This window comes from Hevea brasiliensis, chromosome 13, assembly GCF_030052815.1.
Source record: "Hevea brasiliensis isolate MT/VB/25A 57/8 chromosome 13, ASM3005281v1, whole genome shotgun sequence".
Taxonomy (NCBI): domain Eukaryota; kingdom Viridiplantae; phylum Streptophyta; class Magnoliopsida; order Malpighiales; family Euphorbiaceae; genus Hevea; species Hevea brasiliensis.
The window spans coordinates 12,473,209-12,491,817 of record NC_079505.1 but is presented as its reverse complement, the minus strand read 5'-3'; the positions used below and the strand labels follow the sequence as shown (position 1 = coordinate 12,491,817).

The following is an 18,609-nucleotide window of genomic DNA, read 5'->3' as shown; positions in this document are numbered from 1 at the left end:
GTTAAATGTACTTACCTCATTAACCTTCTTTGGAGCGTGATCCATTCTCATTCCAAACTGCTGAGAGTTTGCTGCCATGTTAGCAATCAGCCTCCTTACCTCTTCTGGTCTCTTGTCAACCAAAGCTCCTCTACTAGCAGCATCTATCATACTGCGGTCTATTAGTAAAAGTCCCTCATTGAAATACTGAATCAACAGCTACTCGCTTATTTGATGATGGGGACAGTTTGCACACAGCTTCTTAAATCTCTCCCAGTACTCATACAAACTCTCTCCATTGTACTGTCGGATGCCACAAATTTCTTTTTTTATGTTGGCAACACGGGAAGTAGGAAAATACTTCTCCAAAAATATCTGCTTCATCCCATTCCATGAGTTGACAGATCCAGAAGGAAGCTAATACAACCAATCCTTAGCTGTGCCCTCCAGTGAGAAAGGGAAAGCTCAAAGCTTGATCTGATCCTCTGAAACTCCTTGAGGTTTCATGCTGGAACACACAACATGAAATTCCTTTAGATGCTTATGTGGATCCTCACCTGCAAGACCATGAAACTTAGGCAATAAATGGATTAGTCCAGATTTCAACTCAAAAGCAACATTTAAAGAAGGGTATTGAATACACAAAGGCTGTTGGTTTATATCAAGAGCAGCCAACTCTTTCAAAGTTCTAGCAGCCATGGTTTCGTTTTCAGAATTTGACTCTGACTCCGAATCCGAACTTAACTCCTTTGGAGATTGGACTCCTTCAGATATACTCGGAATCTACCTAGCTTACTTAGCCAATTTTCTCAAATGTTTAGCTGTTTTTTCTATTTTTGGATCAAAGATCAACTCACCAGATTGAGAAATTCTTGTCATAAATAAAAAAAAAAAATCAAAGTAAAAACAGAAAAATACCTCAAAACACTAGAAAACAATCGAATTTGGCCTCAAGAGGGTGGGGCCGAAGAATCCTATGGATTGATTGGTCTTGATCAGAGCGTCGTTTCCTTCAAAATAGGTATGGGCCGCCCTCCAAATTCAACAAAAATCCTTAATGAACAGTAACGTGTATATATATATATATTTTTTTTTTCTTTCTTTCTTTTCCAAAAACCTGAAAATAGCAACAACTCACAAACAAAATTAATAACAAAATATCTAACTCCAAAAACGCGAAATCAAATAAACTTCAGTTACTCGGCAACGGCGCCAAAATTCTTGATGGCTATCAAATCCACCAGAAATTAAATTAACTAAAATCACCAAGTATGAAATATTTTCTACAGTAAGTGGTGAATCCAGGTCGAACCCTAGAGACTGAATTATTAAATTTCGTGCACTTGTGTAATGGAAAAGAAACAAAAGTTGGGGGGAGGGGGGGGAGGGGGGTTAATTCACAATCCAAAGAAGAAATAAAAAATCAGAAATTAAGAACTACAATTAAATATGAAACTCTCTAATTAAACAAACTTCAGTCCAAGGTAATTCTCATTCCAATGCATTGATTTGATCATAGACAAAAGAAATACAATTATATCCTATTGAATACTTAACGTAGATTTACCAAACAGCGAGGTAAACCACTGACTTTCTTATACTCATCAATTCGAGCCCAGCACTCTTATTGACTCTAATTATTAACTGAGTTGGTATTAAGCATTCCTCATCAAATTAATAACTGCTTTAAGAAAAAGAAGTAGTTAAGCTAAACAACAATTTATGAAGCATAAATCATTTAATCCACCCTATTATTTCTTTAGGTTATTATCGAAAACTTGGATCATAATCAATAAAACTTAATTGCTACTCATGTTCAATCTTACACAACAATTACGGATTATGAAGATGAACTAGCAATTGATCAAATCAAATAATTAACTAATAGGGTTTTTTAGCAAATCATTCAACAGATCAAAAATAATTAAGTCAGCAAACAATAGATATTCAAAAAGACATAAATTAAATTAAGAACCTGGTCTCACAAATCATACATAAGAACTTGAATCTCTTGAACTAAATTAAAAACTTAGCCACTCATGTTCATGGCTTACAGAAAAATAAAGAAAAATAAAGAAGAAATCTAAAAAGAGAGAATAGAGAACGAATGTCTTCTATGAAGAACGAAGGTCTAAATGGGATGCTCTTAGCTGCTGCCAAAAGACGTATTTATACTAAAAAAAAAAACTAATCCCAAAGATAGGAACCAAACCAAACTAGGAAAGGTTTTGAAATTTAAGATGCAGATTTTCAGCCTGCATTCACGTTTTTGGAATCAAGGCAGATTTTCAGCAACTTTCTTTTCGAATCTGCCTCTGCTCTCTTCAGGAAAGTTATAGCCCTATTTCTTAGCTTTCCAACGGGTACTTATGGACCCAAATCCGACATCTACAGGCCAAGTTATAGCCCAAAAACTAGGATTAGTTCAATCAGACGGTCCAGCCCATTGTGACAACTTTATTGCCATTTTTTACAATTAAAATGGCCTCATCTCTCGACCAGCTCTTCATAGAAGTTATAGAGGTGGCTCTTAACGTTCAATTGGGCTTGGCCTTGCTTCATTTGGACATCTAAAACTCCAGATACAAAATAAATACTGAAACTAGTCGTGACACATCAAGTCTAGGCTTTTTCAATAGATCCATAGCTCATTTTGTCAACTTTGGAGACTAATTTGGGCTTTGATTCCTCTTTAGCATTTGAAGTGCTCTATCTTATCTTTTCAATGGATTAAACAACACTCAAATTGGAGACCCAAAACTTTAGAAACACCTGAAAAATACAACAAATATCAAATACTGAAAATTTCTACATTTAACACAATTATTCCATAACTATCTAAAAATATGCCTAAATGATAAATATATTTTAACCAACTGAATTAAACATAACAAAACACACTAAAAACACTAAATGTGATGGGAGTAAAATTAATAAATTATGCACTTATTAAGGGAATTAGAGAGACAATGTCCATATCATGCCATTTCAAAATGGATGATAAACTAGAATTTTTACACCAATGTTACTCCTGCAATTAGAGGGATTATTGATGCTCAAACAGGAGGAGAATTTATTATGAAGCATGAAGATGAAGCTTATGAGCTATTGGAGAAAATTGCAAAGAATACTCATCTTTGGAGTAGTCTAAGAGGACTAGCTCCAACTCAAAATAGGCAAGCTGCTGGAATGTATGACCTTGATCCATTCAACATGATTAATGCAAAGTTTGATGCACTTACAAATGTTTTGGCAATGAATATGGAAGATTTAAGTATGTTGGTTAGTTCATTATCATTATCTGGAAGTTCACAACAAGTTGCTTATGTAGAAGGAACTACTAGCTGTGGAGTAGACTATGGAGAGCAAACTGCATATGTTGGTAATTATGGAAACAAACAAATGGAGAATCCTTACTCTCAAACTTATAATCCAGCTTGGAGGAATCATCCCAACTTTTCATGGAGAAATCAGCAAAATCAAGACCCAAATCAGAATCTTTAACCACAACAGCAACAAGGAATTCCATATTAGCAAAATAGGCAACCATTGCCTAATTTTCAGTAGAGAAACATGAATCCTCCACCAAAATAGCAAGAGCAAAGTTCCACCACTGAAGCTTTATTACAACAGATTCTTGCTAACTAAACTATGCATGATGAAGAGATGAGAGAGATGAAAGCAAGACTAGAACAGATGCAAACACATAATAGAATGTTGAAAAATTAGATTGCACAACAAGCATCTTTCTCAGGTACCAAGTCTTTTAGAAAACTTCCAAGTCAACCAAAAAACCCAAGAGAGCGGTGTCAAGCTACTACTTTAAGAAGTGGGAAGGTTGTAAACAATGAGAAGAGTGAAAAAAATGAGAAAAGTGAAAAAAGTGAGAAGAGAGAAAATGAGAAAGAAATTGAAGAGAGTGAAAAACAAGAAAGTGAGAAAGAAAGTGTAGAAAAAGGTAAAGAGAAAATTGAAGAGAAGGAAGAGAAGTATATACCTCCAGCGCCTTACAAACCACAACTTCCCTTTCCACAAAGATTTCAAAAAGCTAAGCTTGATAAGCAATTTGGGAAGTTCTTAGAGGTTTTGAAGAAGCTATACATAAATGTGCCTTTCATTGATACTCATTCACAAATGCCCTCTTATGCAAAATTCTTAAAAGAAATTCTCTCAAATAAGAGGAGACTTGAAGACCATGAAACTGTAGCTTTGACAGAAGAATGTAGTGCCATACTCCAAAAGAAACTTCCTCCTAAGCTTAAAGACCCCGAAAGTTTTTCAATTCCATGTCATATTGGAGTGTCGTGTCTTACAAAAGCTTTATGTGATCTAGGGGCTAGTGTTAGCCTTATGCCCCTCTCCATTTATGAAAAGCTCAATATGGGAAATCTTAAGCCAACCCACATTTCTCTTCAGTTAGCTGACAGATGAATTAAGTATCCTGAAGGGATTTTAGAGAATGTACCTCTGAAGGTTGGGAAGTTCATACCTGTTGACTTTGTCATCTTGGACATGGAAGAGGATTTTAATATCCCAATTATCTTGGGAAGGCCCTTTCTAGCTACAGCAGGAGCATTGATTAATGTTAAGGGAGAAAAATTGACTCTTAGAGTTGGTGAAGATCAATTGGATTTCAATATTAATAACACCATGAAGAAGCATCATTTTAAAGCTAATACTTGTTTGAGAATTGATATCATTGATGAGCTAGTTGAAGAACACTTCAGAAAGAGATATCCAGAAGATCCACTTGAAAACTGCTTGGTTCATGGAGGAAGCATAGACAATGACAACCCTCATGTGGCTGCATATGCTCAACATTTAGAAGGTAGTCCACAATTCATTTCTGCTTCAGTTTTTCAACTCATACAGAAGGAAAAAGTTGAATCTAAGCAACCATCATTCAAGGAAGAATATGCACCTAAGGTAGAACTTAAGCCACTTCCTTCTCAGCTCAGGTATGAATTTCTTGGCCCAAATAACACTTATCCAGTAATTGTAAATGCAAACTTGAGCACTTTAGAGGTTGATAAGCTGTTAAGAGTGTTGAAGCAATTTAGGAAAGTTTTAGGATACACCATAGATGACTTTAAGGGAATAAGTCCAAACTTTTGCATGCACAGAATTATTTTGGAAGAAAATTGTAAGCCATCTATTGAACATTAGAGGAGGTTGAACCCAAATATGAAAGAAGTTGTTAAAAAGGAAATTTTGAAGTTGCTTGATGCAGGGATCATATATCCTATCTCAGACAGTACTTGGGTGAGTCCAGTACATGTTGTCCCTAAAAAAGGTGGAATGATAGTGGTAAAAAATGAAATAATGAATTAATTCCCACCAGAATAGTGACTAGTTAGTGAATGTGCATGGATTACAGAAAATTAAATATTGCCACTAGAAAAGATCATTTTCCACTTCCCTTCATTGATCAAATGTTAGAAAGACTAGCTAGGCATTATTATTTTTGCTATTAGATGGGTATTTGGGATTCTTCTAAATCCCTATCCATCCAAATGATTAAGAGAAAACCACTTTTACTTGTCCATATGGAACCTTTGCCTATAAAAGGATGTCATTTGGGTTGTGTAATGCACCAGCCACTTTTCAAAGGTGCATGATGACAATCTTCTCAGATTTCATTGAAGATATAATGGAGGTTTTTATGGATGACTTTTATGTTTATGGATCTTCATTTGACATATGCTTGGCTAACCTTTCTAAAGTTTTGCAGTGATGTGCAGATACTGACCTTGTGTTAAACTGGGAAAATTGTCATTTTATGGTTCAGGAAGGGATAGTGCTTGGACATTTGGTGTCTAACAGAGGAATAGAGGTTGATAAAGCTAAGGTTGAAGTGATAGAGAAGATGGCTCCTCCTACCAATGTCAAAGGAATTTGAAGTTTTTTAGGGCATGTCGGGTTCTACAGACGCTTTATCAAGGATTTTTCTAAAATAGCTAAACCTTTATTTAATTTGTTAAGTCATGACACACCATTTGTATTTGACCAAGAGTGTTTGGATGCCTTTTGTAGGTTAAAGCAAGCTCTCATCACTGCACCAATCATGCAACCGCCTGATTGGAGTCTACCTTTTGAAATTATGTATGATGCTAGCAATTATGCAATTGGAGCTGTTCTTGGTCAGAGAAAAGACAAAAAGGCTTATGCTATTTATTATGCTAGTAGAACACTGGATGAGGCTCAAACAAATTATGCAACAACTGAAAAGGAATTCTTAGCAATTGTCTTTGCATTGGAAAAGTTCAGACCTTACATTATAAACTCAAAGGTGGTTGTATTTTCAGATCATACTGCTATTAGGTATTTACTCCGTAAAAAGGAGGCTAAACCCAGGCTCATTAGGTGGATTTGGATGCTATAAGAGTTTGATTTGGAAATTAGAGATAAGAAGGTAGCTGAAAATGTAGTTGCGGATAATCTTAGTAGGCTGAAATTAAATGATGAAGAAATGGATGTAGTCCCTATTGATGAGTTTTTCTTGGATGAATAACTTTTCTCTCTTGTTGCTAAACTACCTTGGTATGCAGACTTAGTGAATTATCTATCTTGTGGAGTTTTACCTCTAAGAATGACGTGGCAACAAAAGAAAAAGTTTTTGCATGAGGCAAAATTTTATAGATGGGATGATCCTTTACTCTTTAGGAGATGTTGTGATGGTTTAATAAGAAGATGTATTCCTGATGAGGAGACAGAGAGTGTTATGCATCATTGCCATGCTTCTGATTATGGAGGACAATTTAGAATCTCTAAAACAGCTAGTAAAATTCTTCAGGTTGGTTTCTTTTGGCCAAACATTTTCAAGGATGTGAGGAAATTTGTGTTAGAATGTGATAAATGTCAAAGGAGTGGAAATCTGCCAAAAAGAGATGAAATGCCCCTAAATAATGTTCTTGAGGTGAATTATTCAATGTATGGGGAATAGATTTTATGGGCCCATTTCCTCCTTCATATGGTAATAAATACATTCTAGTTGGAGTCGACTATGTGTCAAAGTGGGTAGAAGTTGTTGCAACTCCAACTAATGATGCTAAGGTGGTAGTGAAATTTTTGAAGAAATTTGTTTTGAGTAGATTTGGAGCTCCAAGGGCTGTAATTAGTGATGGGGGTTCACATTTTTGTAATAAGCAATTTGAGAGCTTAATGAGGAAGTATGGTGTAGTGCACAAGATAGCTACCCCATGCCATCCTCAAACTTGAGGACAAGTTAAAATTTCTAACAGGGAACTCAAATATATCTTAGAGAAAACAGTGAGCAATTCTCGAAAAGATTGGTCTGTCAAACTAGATGATGCTTTATGGGCATATAGGACTACTTAGAAAACCCCTATAGGAACTACTCCTTTTAGGTTAGTGTATGGTAAGTCTTGTCATTTACCTGTGGAGCTAAAGCATAGAGCATATTTGGCTGTTCAGACCTTGAATTTTGATCTCAAGCAAGCTGGTGAGAAGAGGCTATTGCAACTTAATAAGCTTGAAGAATTGAGGATGGATGCCTATGAAAATGCTCGTATTTATAAAGAAAGAACTAAAGTTTGGCATGATAAGTATCTCAGGAAAAAGGAATTTAAAGAAGATGATTCAGTTTTGTTGTTCAACTCAAGATTGAAATTGTTCCCAGGAAAACTAAAATCAAGGTGGACTGATCCATATAGAGTTTATAAAGTTTTCCCTTATGGAGCAATTGAAATTTGGAGTGAAAAATCTAGGAATTTTAAGGTTAATGGGCATAGATTGAAGCAATACATAATTGGAGACCCAATAAAGGGAGCAAGCTGTTACAAGCTCTCTGATCCCACACTTCTTTTTTAGTGAAATGCATGAAGAGTCCAGCTAAGGACTATAAATTAGCGCTCTTAGGAGGCACCCCAAGTTCTTTTATTTTGTTTTTGTTAATTTACTTTTATTTGCATTATTTTTGTTTTTGTCTTAAATCTCCCCAAATTCAATTTTTGACATTGTTGAATTTTGTCTTTTATAGATGTATTTCAATGGATGAAGGTTGTTGCACTACTGGGGAGTTACTCTTAATCTGATATTTTATCCATTAACTCTCCCAAGATTGGTTTATTTTCATTGCTTCCTGTGCAGGACCCCCTCCTGGCTTATGCAGAAAAATTTTTCAGCAAAAAGTGTCTGTAGCATATGCTATTTGTTTCTTTGTTGAGGTTGGGCGTGTATCTTTTATAAATCTATGCTTATCATGTTGATATGTTGGTAAGTGGGTCATTTTAGTGGTTTTGAACTTAATTGGGTTGTGTGATTCAATGTGCACATGCTGCATTTTATTGGCATAACTTAGAGAGTCTATTTTCTTTTGTAGATAAGTGCAACTTTGTGCAGATTTTTATTGAGCTTTAATGTGCAAGAATGTTAATTTGCAGGGTTTGAGTTGAAATGGCATAATTCACAAATGTCTCTTATGTAGAACTTACTTCTACAAGCTTGTATGGTGCAATTGTGATGGATTCTGCATATATTGATGTGTTTTTTTTATGATAATTTCTCATGGTTTATCCTTCACAGGATTACATTTCTTCATTCTCATGTGTTTTTCAAACTTGCAAAGCAATTTTTGTTGTAATCTGAATCTTGTTGAACTATGCATAAGTAAGTGCATAACTTATGCAGCTTTCGGGTCTCACTTTGCCTTAATTTTCATTCCTACCGAAACCTGCATAAGCTCTTATATAACTTATGCAATCCTGCATAACTAAATTCTTACCATTTCATTTCTTGCCAAAATCCGCATAAGGGCATGCATAACTTATGCAATTCTGCACTGCCAAAATTTTTGCTATTTCCATTTCTACCGAAACTTGCATAAGTGTATGCATAACTTATGCACTCTTGCATAACTTCAAATCCTGAAATTTTCATTTCTGCCGAATTCCGCATAACCAAGTGCATAGCTTATGCACTATTGCATAACCAAATTTACTGGGATTTCTTTTCTCGCCAAAACTTGCATAAGTGTGTGCATCAGTTATGCACTTTTGCACAACTAACTTTTCAGAATCTCCATTCTTGCCGAAACTTGCATAAGCACTTGCATAAGTTATGCACACCCATTTTTCCCTTTATGCAGAAATTCGCACGTCCTGTGCAAATCAAAATTTTCGCACAACCCACTTTCCCACCTCCCACTTCCTGTAATTACTGTTCACAACCATCCTCCTTCTCATTTTTCTCCGCATCAATCCCTCACCCCCCTACCTTTTCGCCGATCGATGCCCTAATTTCCCCTCTATCTCTTTTATTTTCTTCTTCCCTCCTCCATTCCTACCATCATCGACCACCACTATGGAAATGCCTCCCCCTTCCCCTCAAAGCTCTCCTCTCCAATTCACACCCCTCGCTATGCAAGCCCCCAATCCCGATTCTCCTCCACAACAAACCCCTCCACCTCCTCCTATATCCACCTATAAAAGAAGAATCCGGTCTAAATTAACCCGACCCATGGCATCTGCACCACCTCCCGCAAAGCGCAAAGACCCACCTGCTACTCCACTTTTTGAGCCTACACTCAAACACCCCAGAACTTCGGCTTCCACACAACAAGGGGTCGATGCTTCTACCTCTACCCCACAAACCAAATCTCCCTCCTCTAGCAAGAAGCAACCTTCAGCAGTGGTAACACAGGTATCCAAATTACCTTGGCCTCTTCTTGACCCAACCCATAAGGCAACTTTTAAGAGGCTAAAGGATAGAAAAGTGCAACCCACTAGGTACATTACTGCAGATGCCCTCCAATCTGTTGGTTTATTTGATAATGTTGTTGCCTACCTTGATGGTCTAGGTTGGATGGAATTTGTGCATTAACAAGAATTAGTTTATCCAGCCCTAGTTTTGGAATTTATTTCCTTATTTTCTGCTACTCTGAAATTGCATGAGATAGATTATAAGCCAACTATGAAATTTAGGTGCTTGAGGCAAAATAGAGAGCTATCATTAAACCAATTTCACAGTATCCTTGGGTTTGCTATTGATGGATTATTTGGGGTTCCATATACAAGCATAGAGGTAGCAAATAATGGTATTTGGAATGTTGTTCAGCTATGGAGAAATATTACAAACCAATCTCAGGGTTTTTATGCTGGCAGATCCAAGACCCCCCAAATAATAGACGCAACACTCAGATTTATCCATAGGCTAATTACTAGCACTATTTTGGGCCGAGGGACTAGTTATGGTGCTGTTGGAAAATCTGACTTGTTCATGCTATGGTGTGCTTTTCACAAAGCCAAAATATCTCCTAGTAACTTCTTCTGTGAACATGTGTTGCACATTGCTACCAAATCTGTAGGTGATATAGTCATGGGTAGACTCATAACTGTTATAGCTAAACATTTTGGTTTTGATCCGAAATAGCATCCTCTACCAGCACTTTCAGACACTCTATATTTTGATGTTACTCACTTATACAAGACTGGATTCAGTTTGCCACCATCTGACACTGCACAACCAGTAGGAGATACAGGACCATCTGCACAACTAGAGGCACAATCTGCACCAGTAGTCCAACAGCCTTCTGCTGAACCTGCACCACCTACTCAATCTGCACAGGATACCTTAGCAAAATCTACACAGCCAACACCATCTGCAGCTGGACCCTCTTCCTCCATAACACCTTCTCCCTTCAACACTAAAGCCTTATTCACTTATCTTGAGAGGCTTAGTGATGATGTATATTTTGTGGATAGGAAGCTTGAATCTGGTCTTGATATCCTTAAGGATCATCATGATCAACTCTTTAATCTTGTTATGGAGACCAGAGACAAGCAGAAAGAGTTGAAAGAGATGATGAAGCAGCTCATGGCTTTTCTGGGTATACCACCTCCACCTCCATCACCTCCTCTAGAACCACCCCTTCAACAGCAGCCAGCTCCATCCAGTCCTCTAGCAGCACCTTTGGACAAGGGCAAGACCATAGAAATATATTAGTTTTTATCTTGCTCTTGTTCAACCTCTAGGAGCTTTTCTTTTTTTTTTTTTTTAGTCAGTCTTGAATTCTGTTTTCTTGAAATACGATTGGATGGTATTCCATTGGTTTTTCATTGCTTCTCATTGCCTTTACTGCCCCTTTATTCATACTTGTCAATACATTGTATATATTTACATACCTCTACTGGTGTTTTCAAGTTTTTCCTTGATATATCATTATACTGCAGCTTTTCAATATACTGCACAGGCTGTGAAACTCCTTATGCAAATGTTCTGCATAGCCTGTGCAGTCCCTTATGCAACTCGTGCCATACTGCACAGCTTATGCACTTTCCTTATGCATCTGTTCTGCTAAGCATTTATTCTGCATAACTTGTGCAGCTTTCTTATGCAACACGATCATCTTTTAAATTCACATTTTATATGATAAAACACTGCTCTATACCAGGTAACTCTTTCTTTTTGCTATTAAATTTAACTATTCTTGGTTATTCCTTTTTGCTTTGAGTTTTCATGCTGCACTGCCTTAGACATTGAGGACAATGTCCAATTTTGAGTTTGGGGGTGTGCATTTTGATTTTTTCTACATTTTTCACATTTTGAGTATAGGAACATCTCATCCCATTCCATTTATATATATATTGTAAATATTTTACTTACACATCCATACATACATATACATAACACATTTACATACACATTATACATCACTTAGAAATTGTACACATTGCATACAAATAGATTTCTTCCATTTAGTTAATGCATTGCTCATTTTTAGGAATCATGCATCCATGAAATAAAATCTTTTGCTAAATCCTTTGAGTAATGAGAAGTCGCCTATGAGAGTGATTTGACTTACCTTAAGTTGGGTTTGTGGATTGAAAATTTCCTAAGAGGTGCAAAGTTTTGAAGTGTTTATCCCTTGCCTATATCTTCTTAGCCAAAAAGCCACCCAACTAGTCCTTTAGAGATTGCAGTGTTTAGAGAGAGTTATTGGACAAAAGGTAGTCAAGTGATGTCTCATCAATCCTAGAACAAATTTTCTAAACCTTTCAAGGTGAAATATTAGCTTGTACTTGAAAAGGGAGATGATTAGGCATTCTTTGATTGCAAACCTCTTATTTTAAACTTTTAACCTTACTTTTTATTATAACTAACTCTTGTAAACCCCTTTGAGCCTTTGTATTCCAAATTTTTCTTGAAATCCTTATTGCTACCTAGCCAATGAACCAAACACTCCAACCCTTTTCATGAGAATAATTATTTATAATATTAGGTACACCATAAAAAAAATAAAAAAAGGAGAAAAAAAATAATAAAAGGGAGAAGAAATGCTTATCATGATGTAAAATATGTATGTACTTTTCATTATTGCCATTCAAATTAAAAGAAATACACCCAAAGTAATTAAAGAAAATGAGTTTGGAGGTGATATTTTTAGGGACAATCATCAAGAGAAGATACAAGATACAAGCTTAAAGTATCAAAGTGTCCCTCCATTTTATGTATTTTGTAAAATATGCTAGCAATTGAAAATTCTCATTGTGTATTTCTCTCCTCTTTATATATAAAAAAGGAAAAGAGAAAAAAAAAGAAAGAAAAAGAAAAATTATAAAAAAAGGGAAAGAGAAAAAAAAAAGAAAGAAAAAGAAAAATTATAAAAAAAAAGAGAAAAAGAAAAAAAGAGAGGAAAAAAAAAAGGTAATAAGAGGTGTACCTTATGTTTTCAAGATTGAAAATATTCTCATGCTTTGAATCCTTTTTACCCTCTTTCTTTTTAGCCTCATTTTGAACCCCATAGCCCCATTACGTCCCTAAAAAGACCTTTGATCTCTTGATAATACTTGCTATATTAGTGGAGATAGGAGTAGGGAGTTTGCCTATGGGATTGGAAATTAATTCATTAAATTCCATCATTCTATATAGAGACACTTTGGCTGTTGATTGTTCTAAGATTCTTTTTGAGCATGACTTTCTCTTTTGATTGGTTGGTTTGGGAATTTTGGATGATAATTGACTTGATGGCTAAGCAGTGAAAGCTTGGATAAGCATTAGATTCTTTGCATATTGAAGGATGGGTATATGGATTGTTGGTATGGCTAAAGGTATGTTAAGTTACTTTAATAGGTGATTTTTCATAGCTCTTTGGACAAGGCACCCCCTAAAATTGCATTATATTTTTAAATTTGCTTGAGGACAAGCAAAGATTTAAGTTTGGGGGTATTTGATAAATGCATTTTGCATAGTCATTTAAGTTAGATTTTATGGCCATTTCATTCACTTGTTAGTCATTTTTAACCAATTTTATTATTTATTTAGATAGTTTTTCATAATTGTCAATTTTTGGATTAATTTGTAATTTTACTTTATTTTGTAGGAAAAATGGTATTTTTGAGGGACTAAAAAGAAATTTTGCCAACGATGAGTGATTTCTACAGCCAAAGATATCAAAAACAAAGTTTGAAAGTTGAAGAATGCAGTGGCCAAATTGTGCATAACTTGCCGCATAAGTTATGTAGTTCTGCACAAGAAGAAGAAACAATTTTTCATTCTTGCCGAAATCTGCATAAGTCACTACATGACTTATGCAGACTTATTCCTTGCTTATGCAGCTTCACACAGAGGGCCCAAAAACCTACCGAAAACTACATAAGGATCTGCATAACTTATGCAGTCCACTTATGCAGTTTCATAGAGTCTTCAAAGCCTGAAGAAACTATACAACCAACATGCATAGATTATGCAACATCACGGGAAGCACCTGGAACCACCAATTTTGTATGGAATCTGCATAAGAAATTGTACAACTTGTGTAACTTTTCATAATGAGCAGGCAGAAGATTCCCTCATGTAAACTTCACCTCAAACATATTATTTTAGGGCTACTTGTCAGAAAGATATAAATATGTCCTTATATCATTTTAGAAAAAGAGAGAAAATGGGAGAAAAGAGTAGCAGCAGGGGAAGAGTAAGAAAACAGAGCAAAAACATCACCTCTCCATTTCTAAACCAGATTTGGAGTTTTCTTCCTTTTTTCCCTATTTCCTGCCTTTCTTGTATTGGGTTTCTTAGTTCTTGGCATAGACTCAAGTTTTATTTCCATATTAACTCAAAATTTCTTGTAAATATTATGGATAGTGAGTAGTTTTCACTAGATTTTGGAGTTGGGATATAATATTTGAGATATTTTGTAGATTTTGATTGGGTAATCCATATTTTGTGGTTTTAATGAAGTTTTATCCATTTTTTGTGTGTTCAATGACATGCTTAGTGTAAGATCCCATTAAGTATTATTCTTAATCCATGGTTGAAGCACCGAAAGGAGAAAACCTTGTGATAGATAATCAAGAAATTGGACTTAATTAACTTAGATCTAGAAATAGACAAAGGATTAAGAGGATTTACAGATTAATTAAGGAACTTAATGAGTCTTGATTAATTTTAACTCCACAAAAGTAGGATTAGATTGATTAAGGCACTCTTTGTCTCACTCGAAAGAGTATTCAAAGGATTTCAGGATTAATCTCCTTAAAACCCGTAAATTCCGTAAGATTGGATAATCAATTTAAAAATCCCAAAATAGCTTGAATATGAACTCCCAAACTTCGGAATCACCCTTTTATTATTGTTAATTTCTAATTGAATTTAATTGCTTGCCATTTTAAATCTTGTCATATTTCAATTTGCTTATTTTAATTTACTACAAATTTAGTTAAATATTTACATTGTTGATTAGATTATTAATTTTGCATATATAGATTTTAATCAATCTATTGCTTGAATTTCAAAAATAGGTCAAATTAGTCAAATTTTATATCAAAAATTCAATAATTAACACAATTCTTCGTGGGAACGATATTATTTTTATATTACTTGTACGACCCGTGCACTTGCGGTTGGGCCACATCAGAGGCCTTGATACATGTCTAATGTTGATTGGTGGTTTTTTTTTTTTTTGGATAAATATTGATTAGTGTAGTTGTTAAGCAGTTAGAGCAGTTATAGAGCTGTTAAACAGTTAGAGAGCTGTTAAACAGTTAGAGAGCTGAGTTGATTGTAATCTCTATGCAAGGGATTGAAGCTTCTGTGATATGCTTGCTATGATTGAATAACGACTCTCTTCTTGCTCAAGGCTATCTGATTCTTCTAATCTTCTTGCTTCTTCATCTTTTTTTTTTTTATTAATTCTTTCTGCTGAATTTCTATATATATATATATATATATATATATATATATATATATATATATATATATATATATATATATATATATATTTCATAATAAACTCAATCTCTAGAATTGTGATGACACCATATTAGAAAAAAAATTCATATTTAATTGATATATAGGATATCTTGCAATATCATGCTTATTTCAATAGTAAATTCGTAATATATGTTATATTATTTTGCTCCTTTTATATATATAAAAGGAGCAAAATAATATAACATATATTACGAATTTACATAAAAGGACTAAATTGGATATTGGATAAAAAAAAATTCAAAATTTTTAGAGTATTCATGATTATGGTCAAAATTTTATTTTATATGTATTATAGCTGTAATTAAAGGACTAAATTGGATTTGGGAAAGTTAACGATAAATTATAATATAGTCCCTAAAGTTTTATTTCATTAATAAAATAGTCCTTAAAATTTTATTTGATTAAAAAAATTATCTATTGATTTAAATTCTATATTTAAATATTTTTTTTATTATATAAAATATATTTTATATTTATTTTTAGTGAAACTTTATAGTAAAAATTTATTTTTATTAATTAAAATATATTTTAATATAATAAACTATTCAAAAACTACATATTAATAAAGTAATCACAAAATAATCGTATTTGGAATAAAAAGAAATAATCACTATGTTTAGATGAGAGGAAAGAAAATAATTAGAGAAAAAAATAAAAGAATACAACGATTAAAAGGAATATATATATAAGAATACAATGATTAAAAGGAAATATATATATATATATATATATATATATATATATATATATATATATATATATATATATATATATTTGCATATAGAAAAGAAATATTGAAAGGAAAGTTATTTTTTGAAATAATAAAATTATAATTTATCCTTAAATGTTAAAAAATAATTTATAAAATATAGAGATAATTTTATGATTTTAAAATGTTGAGGGCATATGCATAATTATAAAATGCTGGTTCCATTTCAAATCAAGACTTGCAAGTCAACGACCATTCACCAACTTATGGACCATTGTAGAAGTTGTCTTTGGTTTATAAGATATGAAATAATTTAGCACGGATCACGAGGTCCAATGCTTTGCACTGATTATCGGAGTTGTAAATAATTCAACCTAACCTTGTGCGAATCAGACCCTACTCGTAAAATATTAGAATTTGAATTAGTTTTAATTAATCGAATTTGAAAATGAGTAGTTAAAATAATTTTATTTTTTAGTGCTCTTAATATATACAATAATTTTTTTCTGTTTGTGAGAAAGAATATGTGTTGAAAGAAAAATTTTCTATTTTGGTATGTGATTAGTTGGTTTGAGAGAATATTCAAGAAAGTGAGGCCAATGTTGAAAAGTGAAAAGAGAATGTCAAAATCGAAAAACTAAGCTGGAATAATAGAATTCGTTCAATTCGATTCCTTTCATTACCTCGGCATGTTTCTGTTTTTATATTTTTTCAGTTCAATTAATTGATTATTTTTGCTTGATTTCGAATTGAACCAACCGATTTTAAGCTAACAAGCAAGTGCTCAACCACCGAGCTATTAGCCCAATGGTTCAATCCAATTATCTTAGATTCATAACCAAGATGGTATCATTTTCAATGAACAAGAAGTCATTTATTTTGCCTTATAAAGAAGGCAAGAAAAAGTGTAGGTAGACAGTATGTATTAAATTCACACTTCCACTTAAGCTTGACTCAGACAAAGCAAACTAACTCCTTTATTTTGCCGTATAAAAAAGGCAAGAAAATTTGTTTCTGGGCAGGCCACACAAGACTTGACTCCATTAAAGCAAGCAATTCAAGACATGATGAGTGGTGCAACATTTGCCAAGTAGTTGATCAAGCTAGGAAGCTCAACTCAAATTATTATACAACCTGGGTCTATAAAATACTGAAAAATGAGATTGTCAACTGAAATATACATTTAAAATCATATAGATTTGGTGACACATCTCAATATTCATTACTTCAATTAAAAATTAACTATTATAGTTTTACCCCAATCAGAGCAGTCTGATTGATTTTTCTTCATCTTTAAGGTAGGGGGAATGATGATGGTGAGGTTTTAAGTCCGAGTCTCTTCATCTACCTATCCGTTTTTACTCATTCCATTAATTACGCCTCCACAAAATAAAAAGAAAATATTATAGTTTCATACATTATTGCAATTGGAAATTCAAAATCATTTAAAAAAATTATTATTTTAATGTTAATAAAAATAAATTTTAAAAATTAATCATTTCAAAAATATTTATAATTAATATATTTAATTTTTTAATTATTACAAATTTTTGTGATTAAAACTTTAATTTTTGAGATCAACTGTAGCATAGTTGCAATGACTGAAGCATTAACTTTGACCAACTCGACAGGATGTTAAAGGTGAAATTTTGTATTGGAATCATATAATAAATTCAACCTGTAGAATTTATAGTGATGACAAAATATCTCTCAATATCATGCTTATTTCTATAGTAAATTCATAATATATTTTATATGATTTTGCTCATTATCTTTTTATGCTTTGAAAATATTTAGAATAAATATAGATTTGTGAAAGATTAGACTCAAAATCTCTTACATGAGAGGCTAGTGCTCAACCAACGAGCTATTACCTTAGATTCATAATGGCCAAATGACTAGAAAAGTTATAACCTTTTGTAAACTTTTTCAATTTTAATTAAGCCTTTTAATTTTATCAATTTAATACTCAAATTTTCATATTAATTTCAATTTTAGTGGTTAGTTTAATGGGATGATTCAATTGATAAAAATAATTCAAATATTTATCTACATTGTCAATATTGGTCAATCCTTTTAATTTTTTACTAGTTTTAGCAATCATTTTCAAAGGATAAAAAATATCATTTTACCAAATCAAAATTTTATTTTAATTAATTTATCTCCCTCTTATACACACACTTATTTTATGAACACATATTATTTTGAATATTGTAATTAGATTCTTTGATTATATTATTTACACTCATTTTATATTTAATTTTTTTAGCTTTTTCATTTATATTGCTTAATTATTAAATACTTCTCTATCAATACGAAATTTTCTGATTTAAAAATCATTGAACAAATTAATAAAATCAAAAGGATTAGAATTATTTTTATTAATCGATGAATTTAATTGTTTTAATTAAATTTATTAATAAAATTAAAAATATATAAAAATTTTAAGTTTAAAATTATATATGAAATTAAAAGATTTTAATTAAAACAAAATTTATTATTATTATTATTTAGCCATTCATAATCAAAATGGTATCATTTTTCATGTACAGCAAAGTCTTCCATTATGCCTTTACAAAGAAACGCAAGAAAAAGTGTTTGAAGTTATATATATACATACATATATGTATAATAATAGTTGATTAGCTAGGGAAAAACATACTTACGGATCAATGTCTCGCCGATATTACCGA

The 18,609-nt window shown here is 33.0% G+C and overlaps 1 protein-coding gene and 1 non-coding gene across 2 annotated transcripts; both read left to right on the top strand.

The window, feature by feature from the left end:
- Window positions 1–208: 208 nt before the first annotated feature.
- On the top strand, window positions 209–315 carry LOC131172287 (small nucleolar RNA R71). The gene has a single exon (XR_009142769.1). It is a non-coding gene; the product is annotated as a small nucleolar RNA R71 (small nucleolar RNA).
- Window positions 316–9,300: 8,985 nt separating this feature from the next.
- Window positions 9,301–11,195, top strand: LOC131172091 (proline-rich receptor-like protein kinase PERK8). Its single transcript, XM_058133038.1, has 4 exons — window positions 9,301–9,639; window positions 10,369–10,586; window positions 10,701–10,815; window positions 11,169–11,195. Exons 1-4 carry the CDS (start codon window positions 9,301–9,303, stop codon window positions 11,193–11,195), a joined length of 699 nt encoding a protein of 232 aa, XP_057989021.1.
- The last annotated feature ends 7,414 nt before the right edge of the window (window positions 11,196–18,609 follow it).

Coding starts and splice junctions, on each gene's coding strand:
- LOC131172091 (XM_058133038.1), top strand. CDS start 9,301: ATGGAAATGCCTCCCCCTTCCCCTCAAAGCTCTCCTCTCCAATTCACA. Junction 9,640..10,368: donor CTTCAGCAGTGGTAACACAG/GTATCCAAATTA, acceptor GATCCGAAATAG/CATCCTCTACCAGCACTTTC. Junction 10,587..10,700: donor ACCTTAGCAAAATCTACACA/GCCAACACCATC, acceptor TTTTGTGGATAG/GAAGCTTGAATCTGGTCTTG.